Raw genomic sequence first — 19,655 nt, 5'->3', positions numbered from 1 at the left:
CCACAAGCGCCCTGCCCGGGAGCCACGTGCGTGAGGGGCCGGGCGCCGTTAGCCATCTCAGCCAGATGCGTTTGTTTAGCGAGATGTGTTTGTGGCTGTTGGGGGGGGTGTGTGCAGTGTTGCCGTGTGTGTGTGTGTGTGTGTGTTTGGGGAGTTGGGGAGGTTTTGGTTTTTTTCCTTTTCCAAGGTAGTAACCTTAGGGCCAGCCGGGCGGGCCAGGGCTCGTTGCTGGCTGCAACCTGTTTCAGAGGCAGGCTCCTGCTCCCACTATGCAGTGCTCAGCCCCCAGGGCCAGCTGGGACCCATGGCCTCCCTGGCCTCGCAAGCATGGCCCCAGGGTCTGTCCGTGGTGGGGCCTGTGGGTGTGGGAGGGCTGCCACCGTGGTGGTAAAACGAGTGCAGCACAGGCCTGGGGCCCAGCTCAGCTCTGGAGCAAGCGAGGGGGCCCTGCTGACTACAGCTGTGCTAAGGCCTGCAGAGCCCTTGGCTTCACCCCCTGTGGCCGGCGCTGGAGGCTGACGGTCCCATGCTGCACTAGTGCCTGGGAATCCCACCTGGCGCACCCCAGGCCCGTGGCCAGCGCTCAGCCCAGAACCAGCCAGGGTCCCACTTAATTCCTGGGCCGTGCTCCTTGGGCAGCACCATTAGCTCCACCGGGGCACCTGGGGGCTGGCCGAGATGAGTTGAGAGGCGTTTTGGGGGAGGGAGATAAAGGCTGCTCCGAGGGGGTTGGTTTGGGGGGGCCGGGAACACCTGGGAGCTGAGCACAGGTCTGGGGCTCGTGGGGCTGGTGCCACGGCATGGTGCCACGACACGGCATGGTTTGTTCTAGGCATGCCCTGCGCCATGTGACTCCCCCCGGCAGACGGTCTCCCCCCCCCCTAGAACACAGGTTCATGCCTTGGGGGGAGGGGTCACTGCCACCATGTCCCTCTGCCCGGCTCCCTGCAGCCAGCCCGGCCTCGCCCCTCACGACTTGTGTCGCCCAAGAGCGGGGGGAGGCAGCCGAGCTGGGGCCCAGCTAAGCCTTTGGCCTGAGCGTTTTGAGTGTCCTTCTGCAGCAGAAATGGGCAAGGGCCCCCCCCCTCACCTGGCACCCCCCAGCGAGGCCTGGCCCCTGGGCATTTCTGTGGGTCGGTGCGGGGAGGGAGGGGGCAGCAAGGAAGGGCACCCCCAAGACGCCTGTGGCAGAGGCTCTGCTGGCCTGGCAGAGCCCAGCCACCCGGGCAGCGTTAGCCCCCCCACGCGGCGCTCGCAGTTTGACCTGGAGCCACTGGGAGCTGCCTGGGCAGGTGGCGAGATGAGCTTTGCCTCAAGGAAATGCTGAGGCAGCCGTGGATTACTGCTGGCCCGGGGCCGAGGGCTCTCTGGGCACAGCTAACCCATGTCCTGCTAGTCACAGCAGGAGTCCTCCTGCCGGGGGCCGGCCCGCGGGGGGGGATACCAGGGCAGGATGGAGGGGCCCCAGCTCTCTGTCCCCCCAGGGGGAGGCAACGGCGCCCCAGCCCAGTGCACGGCCCTGGCAGGAGTTTGTTCCTGGGCTGCAGCTGGGATTCTCCAGGGCAGGTTCACCCCGTTCCCTGGCTCTGGCCCATGGCAGGGGCCGGGGGCTGCTCCTGGCAGGACTGCACTCAAGCGGGCTGGGCAGCGCAGGGCCTGGGAAGCCTAGGGCTGGAGGGAGGAGCGGCCGCTGGGCCCAGAGGGCCAGGGAACGGCTGCTTACCACGGGGAGGCCCCAAGAAGCAGGGCCCGGCCCCATGCCAGCACCTCCTGCCCTGCTGGGGAAGGCGCCCGTCTCCGCCCGGCGCCTCAGGGCCTTGTGATGTGATTCATGCCACATCCTTGCACAGGGGGTGGCGATTTATGGCTCCTGAGCCAGCGGGGGAAGGGCACGGGGGTTGGCAGACCCCAGTGCCCTCATGCTGAATGGCACCCAGGCCCGGCGGGTGGGTGTTAACCCTTTCGCAGCTGGGGAGGCGGAAGTCCTGCGCCGTGGGGCAGAGTGCTGCCCAGGGGACGTCCGTGGGATGGAGGGGGGCGTGCCTTGGGCAGCACTCACCTGGTCTGGAACATGCCCCCGTGGTCTGTCGGGCGCAGCCACTGCCCAGCAGAGAGCGGGGACCGGGGAGGCGCCATTCCCCTCCTTAGGGGGCAGCCCTGCCCATGGGGAGTTAGCGGCCGCACTGATGCCCCGAGGGCCAGGCAGGCTCCAACCCCTCCCTGCTCGGCCTGTTACGGGCCAGGAGCGCTCAGGGCTGGAGTCACTAGCATTTCCGCCCGCCCTCCCTAGTTACCCAGGCTTGGGAGTGGGGCAAGCCCTGGGCCCTCTTGGGACCTGCCCCCAGGGCAAGCACAAGAGATGAGCGGGCGCTTTCTAGAAAAGGTTTAATGGCCCATCGCAATATATTAATTTATGATGCATATTTTCATAAAACAATTTAAAAAACCCACTTGATTGGAAGGAAAGGGGCGGGGGGGGTGGGTCCGAGAGGGGCAGTGTCTAGTCATTTGGTTCCCCACGAGGGTGGGGGAGCCCCACAGCTGGGGGAGGGGAAGGGCTCAGCGCTCACGTCTCCACTCCCGGCTGCCACCCTTCCTGTGGCGGGGACAGGGCGCCCAGAGGAGGAGACTGGCTGGGGCAGGGCCCGGCTGGCCACCGCTCCCATGCCAGCGAGAGGGGAGGGCAGGCGGGCAGCCCCCAGGCCTGCCACCCAGGTGGTTCCTCTATAGGGTGAGGAGCGTGCCATCCTCCCGCAGACCGCCCCCGCGGCTTCCACTGGCACTGCCCAAAGAGTGCAGGGAGCTGGGCAGCGCCAGGCTCTGCTGGCAGCTCTTGTCCAGGAGGCCGCCGTTGGGGCAGCGGGCGGCGCCATCGCTCTCGATGACCAGGTCCCCCTCCTCGTCGCTCTCGCCCTCGGCCGTGCTGTAATGGTTCAGGTAGTGGGAGGCGGGGCTGGGCGTGCTGTCCGTCGAGACGCCCGAGCTGCCTGAGGCCTTGCTGCTGCGGATGACATTGTTGCGCTGGTTGGCCGGCTTGACGGTGACGATGAGGTTGTGGCTGTTGGCCACCATCATGTCCGTCACCTGGTCCAGCGACTTGCCGGCCACGTCGATGCCGTTCACCTCCAGGATCTCGTCACTGACGGCCAGCAGCCCAGTGCTCTCGGCCAGCCCACCCTTCACCAGGCGGGAGATGAAGATGCCGGGCACCTTCTCGACGCCCTGGGGGGCCACACGCACGCTGATGCCGTCGCGGATGTAGAAGCCCAGCGGCTTGTCGGAGCCGTGCTTGTGCAGCCGGACGCGCCGGTGCGTCTCGGGCAGGATGTCCACATCGATGATGGAGGAGATCTGCCGGAAGTCCTGGGGCAGGCCGATCAGCAGCTGTGGCTTGGCCCGGTGGTGCGCTGGCCGCAGCAGCCCCTTCTTCTTCCGCTGCAGGGAGTTGGAGGTGAAGACGCTGGAGTCGGCTTCTGCTGCAGGGAGCAAGGAGAGCGCCTGGGTCAGACAGGAACCTGCCGGCCCCGGCCCCGGCCCCTCCTACCTCCTGGAGACAGCGCCCCAGCCAGGAGGGCCAGCCCCCTTGGGCGCCCTGGCCCCACAGCTAGCTGCCCCAATGCAGCAAGCAGTCCACTTCAGGATCTTGACCCAGAGCCCAGGATCACCCATGGCAGAGGCCCCTCCCTGCTTCGGCTTTGCACTCGTCTTCCTGGGTTGTTTTAATGACATGGAACCCCTGGTGTCCCAGCCCTGGGCTCCCCCTATTCTGCCGGTGCCCCTCACTCACGACCCGCAGCCCCCTGCTAGCCCGCCCTGGGCTCCCCCCTACTCTGCCGGTGCCCCTCACTCCCGACCCGCAGCCCCCTTCTAGCCCAGCCCTGGGCTCCCCATACTCTGTTGGTGCCCCTCACTCCCGACCCGCAGCCCCCTTCTAGCCCAGCCCTGGGCTCCCCATACTCTGTTGGTGCCCCTCCTTCCCGCCTGCAGCCCCCTGCTCCCCCACAGGAGGGGTCAGCAGCTTGGCAGCAAGACTCCACGGTGCCATCCCCAGGCGGGGGGCTCTGCCACTGGGCTGAATTGGGGCGGGGGAGCCCTCTGGTCTCTGTCAACCACACCAGCCCCACAGGGACTAGGCAGCTGCTTCTGCTCAGCCCTAGAGCCAGTGTCCCAGCCCCCGCCCCTCCAGCTGGAATCCCCCCCATCCCCCACAATAGCCCATAATCTCCACCCGCCATCCTACCTGGAAGAGCCCCTCCCCCACCAAACCCACCCAGCAAGAGCCCCTCTCCCTTCCCCTGCAGGCCTGGAGCCCTCCGATAAGAGCACAGCAACCTTGGGGGGAGGGGGAAGGACTGGGCTGGGCCCCCGTCACTCTCTGGGATCTCAAGCCCTGCCCCCCTCTTGGGATCCCAGCTCACTGGCCTGTGGGTGGTGACACCTCACTCCCTTCCCACTTGGTGCCCAGCCCCACACCTGGCAGGGCTGGAGGAATCCCCAGGACTGAGCTCTAGGTGTAGCCCCAGGGCCTCTCCCCAAGGCATCGCCACAGAGACACCTGCCTGGCGCATGGCTATCCCTGCCCAGCTCCAGCACCGTGTGCCCCAGCAGCGCCCCCGGCTGGCTGCCAAGAGCATTGCGGCCCTGCTCAGCACAGTCCCATGGCACCAATCGCTCCTTCTGGGCACCAGACAGGCCTGGTGCTGCCCACACGAGCATCACGCCAGCCAGATGCAGAACCCAGGACTGGCCAGGGAGTGCCCAGGCTAGGGGCGACGGCCCCTTCCTGCAGGCCTGGAGAGGGGGCCACATCCTCTGACCCCCAGGGGTCAATGCATATGTCGAGCCGGGCAGGCCTGCCACCAGGGGGCCAGCTGTCCGCCCCAAAGCTCCATGGCAACAGGGCTCCAGCCCTGCCCTGGGGCAGAGACTGCTCCTGGGCTGGCCACAGACGAGCAGCCTCCCTCGGGCTGAAGAGAGGGCACCTGGGGGCGACGGGAGCAGGTTCCCCAGGCTGTGAAATGCTCTGAGCCTTTCGTGACACCCCCACACTGCCCTGACAGCTCCCCAGGGCACTCACGCGGTGCCAGGCCCGGCTGGTGTCATGCGGGCTCCGGGCTGCTATGGCAGGGGGAGGGCAGTGCCATGGGAACGCTGCTATCAGGATTAGCTCCGCTAGACCAGGGGCCAAGCGGCCAGCGAGGGGCAGCTCCTCAGGTCTGCCCGCTGCCGGGCTGGCAAAGGCCCAGGGATGGGGCGAGGGGAGACAGCACCACACGAATGCTCTGCGTGGCCCTCCCCTGGGCTTCACCACCCCACCAAACCCCTCCCTGCTTCTCCTCCCCTCCACCAAGGCCACCCCCCCACAGCACACCCCATCTCCCCAGGTCCTCCCTCCCCACCCCGTCAGGATAGGCCAGGCCAGCCCAGCCCACCCACTGATGGGCACAGAGATGCCAGCCCCAGGTATCTGCCATGGGCCCCCTTGGCTCACACTCTGGGATGCACCCTCGCCCCTGGGCTCCAGCCCATCCCCTGCTCCCCTCCAACACCAGACTGCCCTCCGCCCCACTGGCTTCTGCTGGGGCAGCCATCAGACCCCGTGCCTGAGAGAGGTAGGAACCTGCATGCCCAGGCCGCCAGCCCCTCCCAATACCCTGCTGCCCCTCCTCGTGCCCTGCCCCCACAGAGGAGCCTGTGCCCATGGCCCCATGGAGTCTGCTGCCCCGTCATGCTCTGCACCCTCGGCTGCCAAAACCCAGTTTACGCCCTTCGCGCTGCTGACCGAAGTCTTAAAGCCCCAAGCCGAGGCCCCCAGGCCGCGTTGAGAGCCAGCACGCCACGCCAGGCCATGGCAGCTGGGAGACGCCAGGCCCGTGCAGGGCCTGCTCACTGGTGCCAGGCACAGAAGCAGGCAGCCTGCGGCTGAGGGTGTTACCACGCCAAGCCTGGCCCTAACACCCCCTCTGCCTGCATGCCCTCCCCTGCCCACATACCCCCCCCATCATTCCCCTCCCTCACACAGGAGCTGCTGGCTCCCCCCATCCTGGGTGTGTGTGGGGGGGTCTCCCTGGGACAGCCCCAGTCCCCCTCCCCAGGCTGACTGGCACAGCAAGGACACCTGCTGCCAGGGCTCAGGGGAGGAGGAGCTCAGGACGCTCTCTGCTCAGGGAGGACCTGGCATTGGCCGACTCACTGGCAGCAATTCCTCTCTCCTCCTGCAACAAGCCCAGCTCTGGGGTGCCATGCAGCCTCTGATCAGGGCCCACGCCGAGGACACCCTGCTCTGCCCCGGCCCACTGCTGTCCCTCCCTGCAGCCAGGCAGATGCTGGCACAGCAGTGGGTGAGAGCAGCGGTGGGGCTGTACCCACCAGTGCTGGGGGAGCAGAGGCGCTGGGCCAGGGGATTACATGGCATGTGCTGGGCTGGGATTAGAGGAATCTGAATAACTCTGCTTTAATCGTACTGTGAGTCATGCCCCTTGGAGTTAACCCTGGAGCTGCCAGCTCCCACAGACCAGGTCAGGGCACCTGCATGCCAGCTTGGCCTCTTCCCCCTCGAGGAGAGGCCAGGGCTGGCTGGCATGCAGGAGACAGTGGGCACGTTCCCTAGCTCCACTGGTCGCTCCCCCATGCGTGTCCCATGAGGCTGGGGGTGCAGATGCTCAGGGCAGTACCACCCAGCGCTCTGAGGGCACCCACAGCAGAGATGGGGAGCCCACCCCTGGGGGTGGATCACCAGAAGGGGCACATCTCTATGCCAGGCCAGGCAGACTGCCGGCTCTCGGCACTGTGGAGCAGTGGACATGCCCCCCAAGACAGCTGACGCCAGCAGGGACAGCACGGGAGCTAACCAGAGACGCTGCCCCGAGCTGCCAGGGCTGGGACTGGCACCAGCTGGCTTGGGGTGCTGGGCAACTGCATTGCGGCTTGCGCTCCCATGACCGTGAGATCAAGCCCAAGAGAAGCCAGGGAGAAATGGGCTCCCAGCCCCCTCCCCGCACGGGCATAGAGGAGGGCCCATGGGACAGACAACTCGCAGCCAGCCCTTGGCCCCAGCTTTGGTGCCTCCAGCCCAGTCCAGGCAGACACCCATCTGCGCTCAGCTTCCCCATGACTCCAGGTGCCCCAATCCCAGTGGCTGCCATTGAGCCCAGGAGGGCAGCCCACCCCACAGCTCATGACACACCGCAGCACCTGGCTGCTCCTTGGAGATGTCCCCTGCAGCCAGCAGGTTTCTTTCGCAAGCACCGCGAAGCTTTGGGCATGGCGTTTACAGACAGGTGAGGGGAGGCGAGAGCCTCGGCCGGGTTGGGAAGGGTCAGACCCTGGGGCTGTCCAGACCCAGCCTGTGAGCCCTGCTGGGGACTCCTCCCAGAGATGCCCGGCTGAGCAGCGACCGCCTCTCAGGGCACACGCCCGCCTGCAGGACTGGTGGCTATAAATATCTCACCGTACACACACCACACTGTATTTTTAGCCCAGGAAATTCGGCAAGGCCTTTCCCGGCTATTTCTGTGAGTGATTCTCCGCTGTCTGAGTCACCGGTGGATGTGAGCAGCTCAGCACCATCTCCTCCGGGGCAGCTGCCTCTGCACACCTGGGGCAGGCAGACCCCACCACAGAGCAAAGCAGGGCTGCCCCGCTGCCCCCGCTGACACAAGCCTGAGGAAGAGGCCGCTGATGGAGCCAGAATCCACATGCTCAGAGCCAAGGCCATTTCTTATCAGGCTGCAAGCTGTTCCTTCTGCATTCCCCCCCTGCCCCGAGAACCCCCCTTGGGACTCACCATCCTCTGCAGCTGCCGGCTGAGGGCTCCCAGCCTACAAGGGGGAAGTGCGCAGGTGGCAGGGGGTCCCCACATCACAGAAGCCTTCCTTGGCCACACAGCGGGGTCTCTGCCCCCATCCTGTCATTACTGCCCCAAGCCTGAGCCCAGGGGCTGCTGCAGAGCAGTGCAAGCATCAGTGTGCAGCGGGAGCAGATGGCTGGGCCCGGTTTCTGGTGCAGAGACACAGCTCACTGGGGACGCACACCAACATGGGCTCCGCGCTCCCTGCTGTTTACAGGGGCAGTGCCCAGAGAAGCGTGGCCGAGCGGGCAGAGCACAGGGCTGGAACTCAGGAGAGCTGGGCTCTGTTCCTGGCTCTGCCACTGGCCTGCTGGGTGAGCTTGGGAAAGTCACTGCCCCTTTGGTGCCTCAGTTTCCCCATGGGTGAGGGGACGATAGCCACACTGCCTCCTTCGCCATTGGAGAGTCCAAGCTGAGTGGGGGGCAGGGGGTGGAGAACAGGAGTGCTGGGGCCCCTGGTAACGAGTGGCTCCGACGCTCCCCAGAAGCCAAGCTGCTGGCCCAGCCCTTTGCTACCCGCCTCCATTCCCCACCTGCGTAGCTCCACCAGTGTACCTATGTCACACTTCAGGCAACACACAACATTCCCCCTTGGTGGGTCCAGCAGGGGCACCTGCTCCCGGCTCCTCGACTGTCACCTTTCTTGGACAGAGACGCGCATCTCTCCACCCACTGACCAGGGTTTTTCCAGGCTGCACAGTTCTCTGCCTACACAGTGCTGTTCCCAGCAAGCCAGACTGTCTAAACAGGCCTTTGATCTCTCTCCCGACACCACGAACAGCTGTAAATTGCCCACAGTGACAAGTCACCATGCAGCCCTTTGTAAGTGAGCACGTTTATTCTTAAGGTGAAAGCACTAGAGAGAAAACAATAATTCTTACACACATCCTAAAAACTTACCCGCGGTCATGCAACAGTCTTATGGGGCCTCTGGAGGCCAAAGCCCCCAACCCTTCCCAGGAAGGATTGGGGCCCCCTTGTACAGAAGGTCTGGTCCGGTCCGGCTGATGGATCAGAAGCAGGCCCCGAGTCAGTTTAAACTCAGGCTATTGATCCAAAAGTCCTTTCTTTGTCTGTTGGCCTCCGGAGAATCCAGTCTGAACCGGTGCACGTGAATCTCTCCAGATGGTGGTACCTCTGGAGGGCGGGCGGGGGGGGGGGGGGGCTGTTGCAAGCCAAATGAATTTCCCTCATCACCCTGCACTGCTCTTAGTTCATGGGGTGAGCTGTGGCCACTCTCCCCCATGGAAATAGAAAAAGAAAAGGAGTACTTGTGGCACCTTAGAAATACAGGCAATCCCTGGCCCACCGTGAGGATACGTAAACTTAATACAGTGAGATCTCCCAGTGATACTGCAGGAAATTGCCGTATCTGTCAGAGCGGTCTTCAGAATGGGGAACAAAGCGGACCCAGGGAGTTTTAGACCAGTCAGGCTAATTTTGATACCAGGAGAGATACTGGAACAAGTTAACAATCAGTCAGTTTGTAAGCACCCGAGGATAATAGGGTTACAAGGAAGAGCCAGCGTGGATTTATTAAGAACAACTCATGTCAAACCAAGCTAATTTCCTTCTTTGACAGGGCAACTGACCTCACTGGATGGGGGCAGCAGTAGATTTAATCTAACTCCATTTTAGTGAGGCTTTTGTCACAGTCCCACGAGACAGTCTCATAAGCAAGCTAGGGAAACGTGGTCTCGATGAAATTACTCTATGGTGGGTGCACAACTGGTTGAAAGGCCAGACTCGAAGAGTCGTTATCGATGGCTCGCTGTCAAACTGGGAGGGCATATTGAGTGGGCTCCCGCGGGGGGTCTGTCCTAGGTCCAGTGCTATTTAGTATTTTCCTTAATGACTCGGATAATGGAGCAGAGAGCATGCCTACAAAAAACAGCAGATGACACCAAGCTGGGAGGGATCACGTGCACTTTGGAGGACAGGGTTAGAATTCAAGACAACCTTGACAAATGGGAGAATTGGGCTGAAAGCAACAAGATGAAATTCAATAGAGACAAGTGCCATGTATTACACACAGGGAGGGAAAAATCTCCAAAGCACCGATATAAAACGGGGAAGACCTGGCTAGGCGGCAGTACCGCTGAAAAGGATCTATGGCTCATAGCAGATTGCAAACTGAATACAGTTATCAATGTGATGCAGTTGCAACAGGCTAATGTCATTCTGGGCTGCACTGGCCATTTCAGGGTGCCACATTTCAGGAAGGATGTGGACAAATTGGAGAGTCCAGAGGAGAGCAACAGAAATGATTAAAGGTCTAGAAAACATGACCTATGAGGGAAGATTTTAAAAAATTGGGCTTGGTTAGTTTGGAGAAGAGAAGACTGAGGGGGGACATGATAACAACCTTTTATGTGCTTGAAAATGGTTACAAGGAGGAGGGAGAAAAATCGTTCTCGTTAAACTCTGAGGACAGGACAAGAAGCAATGGGCTTAAATTGCAGCAAGGGCGGTTTAGGTTGGACATTAGGAAAAACTTCCTAACGGTCAGGCTGGTTAAGCACTGGAATAAATTGCCTAGGGAGGTTGTGGAATCTCCATCACTGGAGGTTTTTAAGAATAAGTTGGACAAACCCCTGTCAAGGTTGCTCTAGGTTCACTCGGCCCTGCCTCAGTGCAGGGGCAGGACTAGGTGACCTCTCGGGGTCCCTTCCAGCCCGACACTTCTGTGATTCTGTCTGCTGCAGCGACAGGAAGCGGGTTCCTCCTCTGTGCAGCAGCTGCCCCTGCACGACTCCTTGGAGGGTTAAAGGAACAGATGGGACAGAAGCAGAGTCAGCTCCATGCCTGGGATAATGCAGGGAGTCACTGAGGGCAGTGCGTGTGTGCGGGAGGGGGGGCTGGAAGGGCAACCTCCAGGACTGTGGGTTCAGGAGGACCCAGCTCATCTCAGATCCCGGCAGAAATAAAACCCCAACTCCTTGGCTCATGGGAGCCCATGGTGCCGCCTCCCCACAGTGAGGAGCCATTGCCCAAGACAGCCAGAGCCTGCCCCTGGCCTCCTGGGGGTAAGCGCGTCCCGCCCAGCAATACCGCTTCCAACAGCATGCACACAGGCCAGTTTACAGCCAGGCTGGCACCTGGGAGTGCGGAAGTACACAGCCCTCAGCAGCAGTCCTGGGCTTTGCAAAACACCAGGCGTGTGATGGCATGTCACCCTGAGCAATACACACCCCCCGCCCTCAGCCCAAGCCCCAGCCAGACCTAGGGCGCTGGCCCAGCTGAGCAAGAGGGGACCCACGCGAGTGGAGAACTCCGAGTCTCACCCTCCCTGCCCTGGACTCCAACACGTCTCAGCAGGACCTCTCTCCAAGGGGTGCCAGGGAAGGTCTCCATGGCTGGTGCCCCACCCTGGCCTCAGATAGCAGGGGCCCACCCCTCGCTCAGAGCCCAACCACCCATCAGCCCCTTGTTGGCGACCAAGAGGGTCAGAAACCGAACCCGAGGCTCCTTGCTGGGCAGGCTGGCAGGGCGGGGGATGAAGCTAGCCCTGCCCCTGCTGTGCCATCTCTAGGCTGGGCCGTCCAGCACCTGGCCCTGGACGTACAGTCAGAAGCGTGAAGAATTTGGGATTCTCCCCACAATAAATCGTTCACTAGCTGCCAGCACAGCATCCCCTGTCCCCCCTCCCCATGAACGGAGCAGCACAGTGGGGGCAGAGAAGCACGGCCCCAGAAGGAAGTCCCCTCCCCCATCCCCCCAACACTTCCCTTTCCTATAGCTCAGCGCCCTCCAGCCCTTCGTTCCTGCACTAATTCCCAAACAGTCGCTTCCCATCAGTGGCCTAGGCTCACACACAGAGTCCTCAGCATAAGCCAGACCAAGGGAGGGAAGGGGAGCGACCCCAGATGAAGCAGGTCTGGCTCCATCCCTCCCCAGCCTGCACATCCCGGTTCGTTATCCTATGCCTCTACGGCACCTGCTCCCCCACCCCCCGAAACGCAGCCCACCTGGGGTGGGACGTGACACAGCAGTGTGGACAGGGGAGTCCTGCACCCTACCGGAGCCGCCGGGGAGGGGGTGGGGGGGGTGTCTTGGCAGGTAGGAGGCGGCGGGGAGGTAAGGGGTAGCTCAGTGGTTTGAGCATTGGCCTGCTAAACCCAGGGTTGTGAGGTGAATCCTTGAGGGGGCCATTTAGGGATCTGGGGCAAAAATGGAGGATTGGCCCTGCTTTGAGCAGAGGATTGGACTCGATGACCCTCTGAGGTCCCTCCCAACCCTGATATTCTAGGAAACCCAGGCTGGGATCCAGAACTCAGTGCAGGCTGCAATTTAAGGGCTGTGCTGTGGGTCTCTGAGCCTCTGTTTTAGGACTCGTCCTGCCCCCAGGGAACACGCTCAGGCCTGACACCCCGCCCTCCCCCCCACACTCAGGCAGCCCCACGCTGGCCCTGTCTCCCTTCCAGCCACTGGCTGGGCCCCGGGGCTCTGTAGGATCACAGGCTGTGGGGGCCCTGCTGCAGTTTTGCACAGCGTCCCCCCCGCAAGGGGCCTGAGGCTGGGGGGCCCTGCATGCCAATCCCATGCTCTGCTCACAGGACAGGCTGGCTTTGCCAAGGGAGGGCTGCATGACAGCTGGACTCTTCCTCCAGGCCTGGGCTGGAGACCAGCAGGTGGGACGGCTGCCGGAAAGCGGCACTGCTCTCCCCAAGCAGGTCAGAGCCAGACTCTTGGCAAACCCCCCAGACCCAGTCCCCACTGTCAGGCCCCTCCTTTCATGCTAGCTCCCAGGAGGAAGTGGGAAGAGCCTAGGCAGAGGCAGGGCAGACACAGCTTTGGGGTTAGGCGGTGGCTTCTGGCAGTGCCCCCCCACCACTGTCCTGCCTGCCAGCGCAGGGGAGCGTCGGCTCCTTTCTAGTCAGTGCTTCAGGATGGGCAGAAACAGAGGAGAGGGGTGGTTACCCAAGGGCCCCTCCCGTCTGACGCCCCTGGGACTTGGGAGTCCCTCTGCCATCTCAGCCTCGGCAGAGGTGCCCCGGACTGGGAGGGCCCTAGAACCAGATCCTCCAGGACCTCTGGGGCGCTCCCAGAGCCCGGCTCTCCGACATGAGGGCAGCACCCCCGTCCCAACCTTTGCTCAGGGGCGGGGGATGCGCACACACAGACCCTGGGGCAGACCCAAGCCGGTCTCCTTTTCCCTGCCCAGGACGCTGTCCCTTGGGGGCCTGCCCTCCAGCCAGCTAGTGCCGGAGCCTCAGCCCCCCATCTGCCAAGAGCATCACTAGTGGGGCCTAGGCATGAGCCCCTCTGGGAAGGGGGGCCCAGAGTCACCGGGCCCAGGGGACACTGCCTTCATCTGGGCCAGCTTTAGCTCCCGCCCAGCCTGGAGGTGAACCGGATCCTGTTAAAACCCCACATCAGCAGCTCCCAGACATCTCGCCCCCCATTGGCTGGCTGCCTGCTTCAGGGACAGCCAGCCTAGAAACCCCGCGGAGCAGTTTGTTTTTACCAGGGCATCCAGCCAGACTCCCCCACACCCCCCGCCCCACCTTTTATCTTGGCTGCTCAGAGCACCCGGCCGACGCAGCCAGCACCATGCAGGCAGACAGACCCCTGGGCCGTGCTCTAGACCTGGGCAGAGTTTCCCATGCCTTCCCACTGGCTGCGCTCTCAGGGCTTTCCCAGAGCAGAGGGCTCAGCCCTCCTGGCTTCAGCTCGAGCAATAGTGCTGGTTAGGGGGTGGCAGCGTGGGGAGCAGGGCTTGGCGGCAGCGTGCATGGCAGAGCTCCATGGCAGCAAGATGGTATCATCAGCCCACGGCCTGCTCCCAAGCCAGTGCTACAGACAGCAGCCGCCAGACACTGGGTTTTAGGTCTTTCACCCACAGACACAAATGCGTGACTGTCATTTAAAACGAAGTCCCCACCCAGCTCCCGCTTGGTGCGGCTGGAAGCCTGGGCCTGGCAGCCTGGGCCTGGCTGTGCCTGCACTCCTGGGAAGCGGACGGCTGCTTTAGTGCCTAGAGCTCAGGGACCAGAGTTGGCAGCTCCTTGATCGGGGGAAGTCACTGCCCCTCTCTGTGCCTCAGTTTCCCTGACCCGGGAAACAGGGCCAGCCTCACCTCATCAGGGTTTGGATTGGCTTAGATGGTAGGGGCTAAAGAAGGGCCAAGGATTAGACATGGGCTCTGTCTTTTGCGTGTCCTGGGCTCTGATCCTGCAGCGATCTGCCAATAATTTTCCTCTCCCTCCATGGCTGGTAGTAAGCTCCCACCCAGAAACGTGCACACTGGGCAGAGGAGGATCAAACCCTTCTCAGCCACCCCACAGGACAAACAGGCTGAAACCAGGGGCGCTCCCCAGAGGGGTTAGGACCTGGCTCTCAATGAGTATTCAGGTCCGAGAGAGTGAACAGCTCAGGGCTGCGTGGAGACCTGAGAGGAGCAGGTGTCTCCTCCCTCCAGTTCGTGCTTTGAGAGCACCGATGCCAGAGGCAGATGAACAGGTGGCTTCAGGAGCCCTTTAGAATATATATATTTTTTTAGAATATCAGGGTTGGAGGGGACCCCAGGAGGTCATCTAGTCCAACCCCCTGCTCAAAGCAGGACCAATCCCCAATTTTTGGCCCAGATCCCTAAATGGCCCCCTCAAGGATTGAACTCACAACCCTGGGTTTAGCAGGCCAATGCTCAAACCACTGAGCTATCCCTTCCCGCCCCGTACATGACGGCAGGGGAATCCCCAGCCCTCCAGTTGGTTTGGGGCATCATTCTTACCAAGGGGCTCCACAGGGCACCGGCAAAGCACTCCATCGGCATGAGCAGGGATGATGTTTGGCAACTCACTAGGCAACACTTCCAGAGAGCGGCACTCCAACCAGTGCCGGGGCACAACCCTAGAGGGCCTGTGCTGCCCCTGAGAGCGGGCAGCCGCTACCACTACTGGCCACGTGTGGTCTGTAAAGACTCACAGGCGCGTTAGCCAGAATCATGATGTTTGCCCAGGACTAAATCTAGTTTACACTCAGTCTCACAATCTGCTGACTAATCCTCCCTGCAGTGGTGATTGGATATGGTCGCCTCCACTTCCTGTCCTAAACTGCTGGTACAATTAAGTACAGCTTGTTCCACCCCAGAGGAAGCTGCACTTCAGCAGCGACCGGTCACCCTAGCACCTGCATGCATGTGACCATTGGAAGCACTCAGAGATCCTTCCGCATGAAAGAAGTTATAGGCATGCAGCAGATTCCGAGAGGTTCACATGTATTTCAGTTTTTGTTCTTATGATCTGCATATATGGGTAACGAAAGTAGTTTCCCTACCCAGGGAACATTCACCCATCTCTGGGGTGGAACACCGCCACTGCTCAGCAGCACGCAGCATCACCGCACATCGCGACAAGAAGCGAAGAATGCTGGGAGGAGATAAATCACAGTCCCGGTGGCTTAGAGTTTCACCAGCCCTTTGTGGAAGAGAAGAGCTACTTTCCAGAAACAACGTGTTCTTTAATTGAATTCACCCTGCAGGGCAGCGGGGCTTTAAAGCTGCAGGATTTTAAGTCTCTGGTATTTCTTCTGTTGAAACTTAACCAGTTTCACCCATTCCACAGAGAACTCAGCCTGTCCTGCAATACACTGCAAGGGCTTTAATCTGTGGCCTCACACACCAGAACCATCTCTCCCAGCACACACAACCATTAAATAAGGCCCAGCGCAGGAGGGAGAGCACAGGCAGAACCCCTCAGACACTTTGCAGTTGGCCCGTTTGTTGGATGGGAATGATGCATCAATGCAGTTTGTGAGATGGGCGACAACTTCTGCATTTTGTTAACGATTCCTCCACGCCTCCCTGTCCTAGGCTGCCGGGCCCTGCTCGAGTCCTGGGAGAGAGCCATGGCTTAAGGAACTCTCGCAAGCTGCTAAGAAAAGCCTCTAGGATTTTGGTATTGCTACCTTATAAAGCTCCAAGATAAACAGGCTCTGCTCCAGCTCCTATGGAGCCAGGCTGGGTGGGCAAATCCAGCTCCAGGGCTGCAGACATAGTGACAGCCCTTGCTTTCAATGGGAAGAGAAAGCAACTTCAGCTTGCAAAGCCCCTGAGCCTGCCAACGGGGCTGGGTTGACAGCCAGGCCTCAGAGGTCAGTGCAGTTCCAGGACCAGCACTAGGGGACACAGCTGCACTCACTAGGGAGAGTGCTACATGCTGTATTCTTAACAGGTCCTAGACAAACTTTCCCTAGAGCATAATGACAGGTTTCAGAGGAACAGCCGTGTTAGTCTGTATTCGCAAAAAGAAAAGGAGTACTTGTGGCACCTTAGAGACTAACCAATTTAAAAGTCTGCTGCAGTTTCCACGGTATACATCTGATGAAGTGAGCTGTGGCTCACGAAAGCTCATGCTCAAATAAATTGGTTAGTCTCTAAGGTGCCACAAGTACTCCTTTTCTTTTTCCCTAGAGCCACTCTTTCAGCAATGCTGGGATAGGTTTAAGGAATAAACCGATTCCTCGAGCATCCAGAGGATTCTCCTTCTTCGACTATAACAATTTGATAACAGGTCAGATCACAGCAGGCTCTCCCACCCCCAAATGCAAGATAAGGAAAAGGCACAGCCAGACCCCCCACCCCAAAATCACTTCTCCCATCTAGGCCATTATGATAGGCAGAGCAGCTGCACAGTTAAAGTCCACCCAGCCACCCCTCCCACTGGGCCACAAGTCACCATCAAAGCAAAAGAACCATCAGAGCTAACAGTTCCCATCAGAGCCAGGGCATAAAATTCACTGGTTGATCACACGTGCCATCTGGCTCTGCTCTCTTGTGCAGCAAGAGGTCCCGACACTGGTTGTGTACCGGCGCCTGTAACACACAGCTGAAGGGGCTGGGCACCAACATACTGCAGAGTTATCACAAAACACAGGCTGCTGCTGGTCTGATGTTTCGTGCTCTGGAATAGCAGGTCAACGCAATCCACTCCTCACTTTCCCCTTGGAGGGAGCTCTCAGTCAGGAAAGGAACCCGAGGCCAACATGGGCGGCCGACAGCATCCTGCGCTGGCCCCACTGGCCCAGACTTACCCCTCTTCTGGATGATGATCCTGAGCAGTGGGCTAGCGGAGGAGAGAGCTTTGTGGTAGTTATCGTCATTGTTGATGGGCAGCAAGTCCCCGTGAACGTCCGTGTACCCCAACAACACATCCACGCAGGGGATCTGATGGACCGTCTGGATCAGCTGGTAGAATTCCTGGAAGCCGCCCACGCTGGAGCGCTTCACGGCAAAGCGGCGGAACTCGGCGTCAAACTGGGGGCAGAGAAGAGGGGTCAGGGCCAGAGACCAGCATAGGAGCCAGGGGGCTCAGCCTCAGCTCTGCCCCACGATTGGCTTCGCGTCCAGCCCATAGGGGATCAGTCAGGGGCTCTTACCAGCCGAGATGGCCAGGGCTTGGTGTCTGCACATACATGGAATGAGGTCAGACTACACATAGCCCACTGGGTCCCCTACACCGACTCCTTCCCCAGGAGCCATGAGCGTCACCCCAGCACCCTCACCCCTCCAGGGGGCTCCTTCCCACCCCACACTGACTGACTCGCTGCTGCATCGGGGCACCCTCTGGCCTATATGGGGTCCAGAGCCCAAGGATCTGCCTGCACCTAGCGTGTGGGCTGAGGAGTCAGACCCATGGGAAGACAGGGGCCACTGGGAATGCCAGGTGGCACCGCAGGTCAGAGGGAAGCTCCGAGGTGCAAGGAGCCCTGAACAGGGTCACGCAGTCAAGTCGCGCCCTAAGCACTGCCTTCGCACTCGGCCAGTTCTAGCCACCGTGTGTTCACCATTGTAGGGGGCTATGGAAAGCCCCTTGCCCAGCATCACTTTGCAAGGCAGAGAAAGCAGACCTGGGTCACCTATAACTTGGCTGCCACACAGGAAGGGACGCAAAAGCCTGCTCTGCGTCCCCTCACTCCCCGGTAAGCCACGCTTACCCAGTAGCCAGCGCTCCACTTCCACCGCGGGGTTTACAGAGGCCCCCCCTTACCAACTGTAAGCCTGACACATGCAAGCAGCAGGTCAACGCACGCCGGTGCCAGGAGGCAATTCCACAGTCACGTTTCCACGAGGAGCTGCTGCCTACTAGAGTCTCTGAGTGGAAAGGTTAAAATCCATCCGGGGAGACGACTGCCAGGAGAGCCAAGCCCCCAGGTGTCCCCTCCATCCCACGCCTCCTCCAGCGACGCCCCAGACCAGAGGCAACAATAAAAAGTCTACCCAGCAACTTCAGCCGCGACGGCGTGCCGACTGGGCAGACCCGCCGTGCTGCAGCACCGGGGACACTCAGGGTGGTGGCACTCAGCCCGGGCTGGCAGAATAAAGGGTTAATTGGGGGGTGCAAGAGAACTTCCCTGTCCTAGGCCGCAGGGGAGGCTGCATATCCAGCCCCTCATCTCTCCGCAGACAACCCAGGCACTTGGCCCAGCAAGCGCCCTCATTCCTGCTCCCCTCAGAAAAACCAGCCCCCCGCCAGGAGACCAAGAGAAGCCGATGAAACGCCAGGTGCGGTCCTGCAGCGCCAGCCAGACTCCAGCGGGCACAGATGCCAGAGGAGAAGCCAGGTGGATTCCGGGGGCGCCCAGCCGGGAACCTGCTTCTCTTCCCCCCGGCCAGAGACGGAAAGTTTCCGGCCCGCACAAGCCGAGCAGATCGGCCGCTCCCTCCACCGGCTCCACAGGCGAGGGCCCTTCCTCGCGCAGCCCACGGGCGTCCCGGGGACCGACGCTGGAGCTGTCGCCCTGCAAGGCGGCAGCGCGGTTCCGTTGCATCGTTGCATAACCTGCCGGCTATTGCGAGGGCTCCGCGCTGCACAGGGCAGCCGAGCCAGCCCCCTGCCTCCCCCGGGAGGGGACACGGGCTCGGGCGATCCTGCCCCTGCACTGAAGGGCGACTGGAGCCCCCAGGCTGCAGCTCCGTGCACGGAATAACCCGCCGGCCCCGGCCAGAGCGGTGGATGCGCGGGCTGACTTGGCGGCAGCCGGAGCGCGCCCGTCCTGCCCCGGCTGCAGCCCCGGGCCGCGCGGGACCCCCTGCGACAGGGACCCGGGGCCTCCCCCGGGGCCGGAGGCTGCACGCGCCGCCCCCGAGGCGGCGGGGCGGGCGGCGCGGGCGGAGGCTTACCTTGCTCTTGACCTCGATGACGGGCTCCGGGCTCCGCGCCGGGGTGCGATGGTGCTTGGCCATGCCGGGCCGGGCCGAGCTGAGCTGAGCTGGGCCGGGCCGAGCCGAGCCGAGCCCGGCTGCTCCTCCCGCCCCGCCGCCTGCCCGCCCCGCACTGGCTGCGGCTCCTGCGGCCACGGGGGGTTGTCACCGGCCGTGACGTCATCCCGAGCAGGTTAGGGGCCGCCACGGGATTGGTGGAGGCCGGGCCCGGGGGCGGGCTCAGAACGTCCCCTGCGTCTGGATGGAAGATTGCTGACAACGTCGCCTAGGTAACTGGGGCGGGAGCGCTCCAAGGTGTAGTATCGGGATCTGAAGGACGGGGGGGGGGTGAGAGTGTCCGGGGGCGCCGTGCCCCGGGGGGCGCAGGGGCAGGAGCGTGTCTGGGGGGGCCGTGCCCCGGGGGGCGCAGGGGAGGAGCGTGTCTGGGGGGGGCCGTGCCCCGGGGGGCGCAGGGGAGGAGCGTGTCCGGGGGGGCCGTGCCCCGGGGGAGACTAGGGGAGGAGCGTGGCCGGGGGGGCCGTGTCCCGGGGGGCCTAGGGGAGGAGAGTGTCGTGGGGGGGGGCCGTGCTCCAGGGGGCGCAAGGGAGGAGCGTGTCCGGGGGCGCCGTGCCCCGGGGGGCGCAGGGGCAGGAGCGTGTCTGG

General features: G+C 62.1%; 1 protein-coding gene across 2 annotated transcripts; it reads right to left on the bottom strand.

Annotated features, from left to right (window-relative positions):
• Positions 1-2,368: 2,368 nt before the first annotated feature.
• Positions 2,369-19,133, bottom strand: PARD6A (par-6 family cell polarity regulator alpha). 2 transcript variants are annotated; one of them, XM_048817059.2, is made up of 3 exons: positions 18,972-19,133; positions 16,883-17,105; positions 2,369-3,473 (listed from the first exon to the last, which is right to left on the bottom strand). In XM_048817059.2, the coding sequence occupies exons 1-3, from the start codon at positions 19,032-19,034 to the stop codon at positions 2,725-2,727; spliced, it is 1,035 nt and encodes a 344-aa protein (XP_048673016.1). In that variant the 5' UTR covers positions 19,035-19,133; the 3' UTR covers positions 2,369-2,724. The 2 variants fall into 2 exon arrangements, with proteins under 2 accessions (XP_048673016.1, XP_048673015.1); XM_048817058.2 differs by having other exon boundaries at positions 2,369-3,476; positions 18,972-19,132.
• Between the last annotated feature and the right edge of the window lie 522 nt (positions 19,134-19,655).

Source organism: Caretta caretta, chromosome 12 (assembly GCF_965140235.1).
Source record: "Caretta caretta isolate rCarCar2 chromosome 12, rCarCar1.hap1, whole genome shotgun sequence".
In the NCBI taxonomy this organism is placed as follows: Eukaryota; Metazoa; Chordata; order Testudines; family Cheloniidae; genus Caretta; species Caretta caretta.
Note: the sequence above shows the minus strand (reverse complement) of the source record. Positions and strands in the feature narration are given on the sequence as shown.

Excerpts from the sequence above, each read along its gene's own strand:
- PARD6A (XM_048817058.2), bottom strand. The coding sequence starts at position 19,034 with ATGGCCAAGCACCATCGCACCCCGGCGCGGAGCCCGGAGCCCGTCATC. Across the intron at positions 17,106-18,971 it reads TCATCGAGGTCAAGAGCAAG|TTTGACGCCGAGTTCCGCCG; the intron begins GTAAGCCTCCGC and ends CTCTGCCCCCAG. Across the intron at positions 3,477-16,882 it reads GATCATCATCCAGAAGAGGG|CAGAAGCCGACTCCAGCGTC; the intron begins GTAAGTCTGGGC and ends TGCTCCCTGCAG.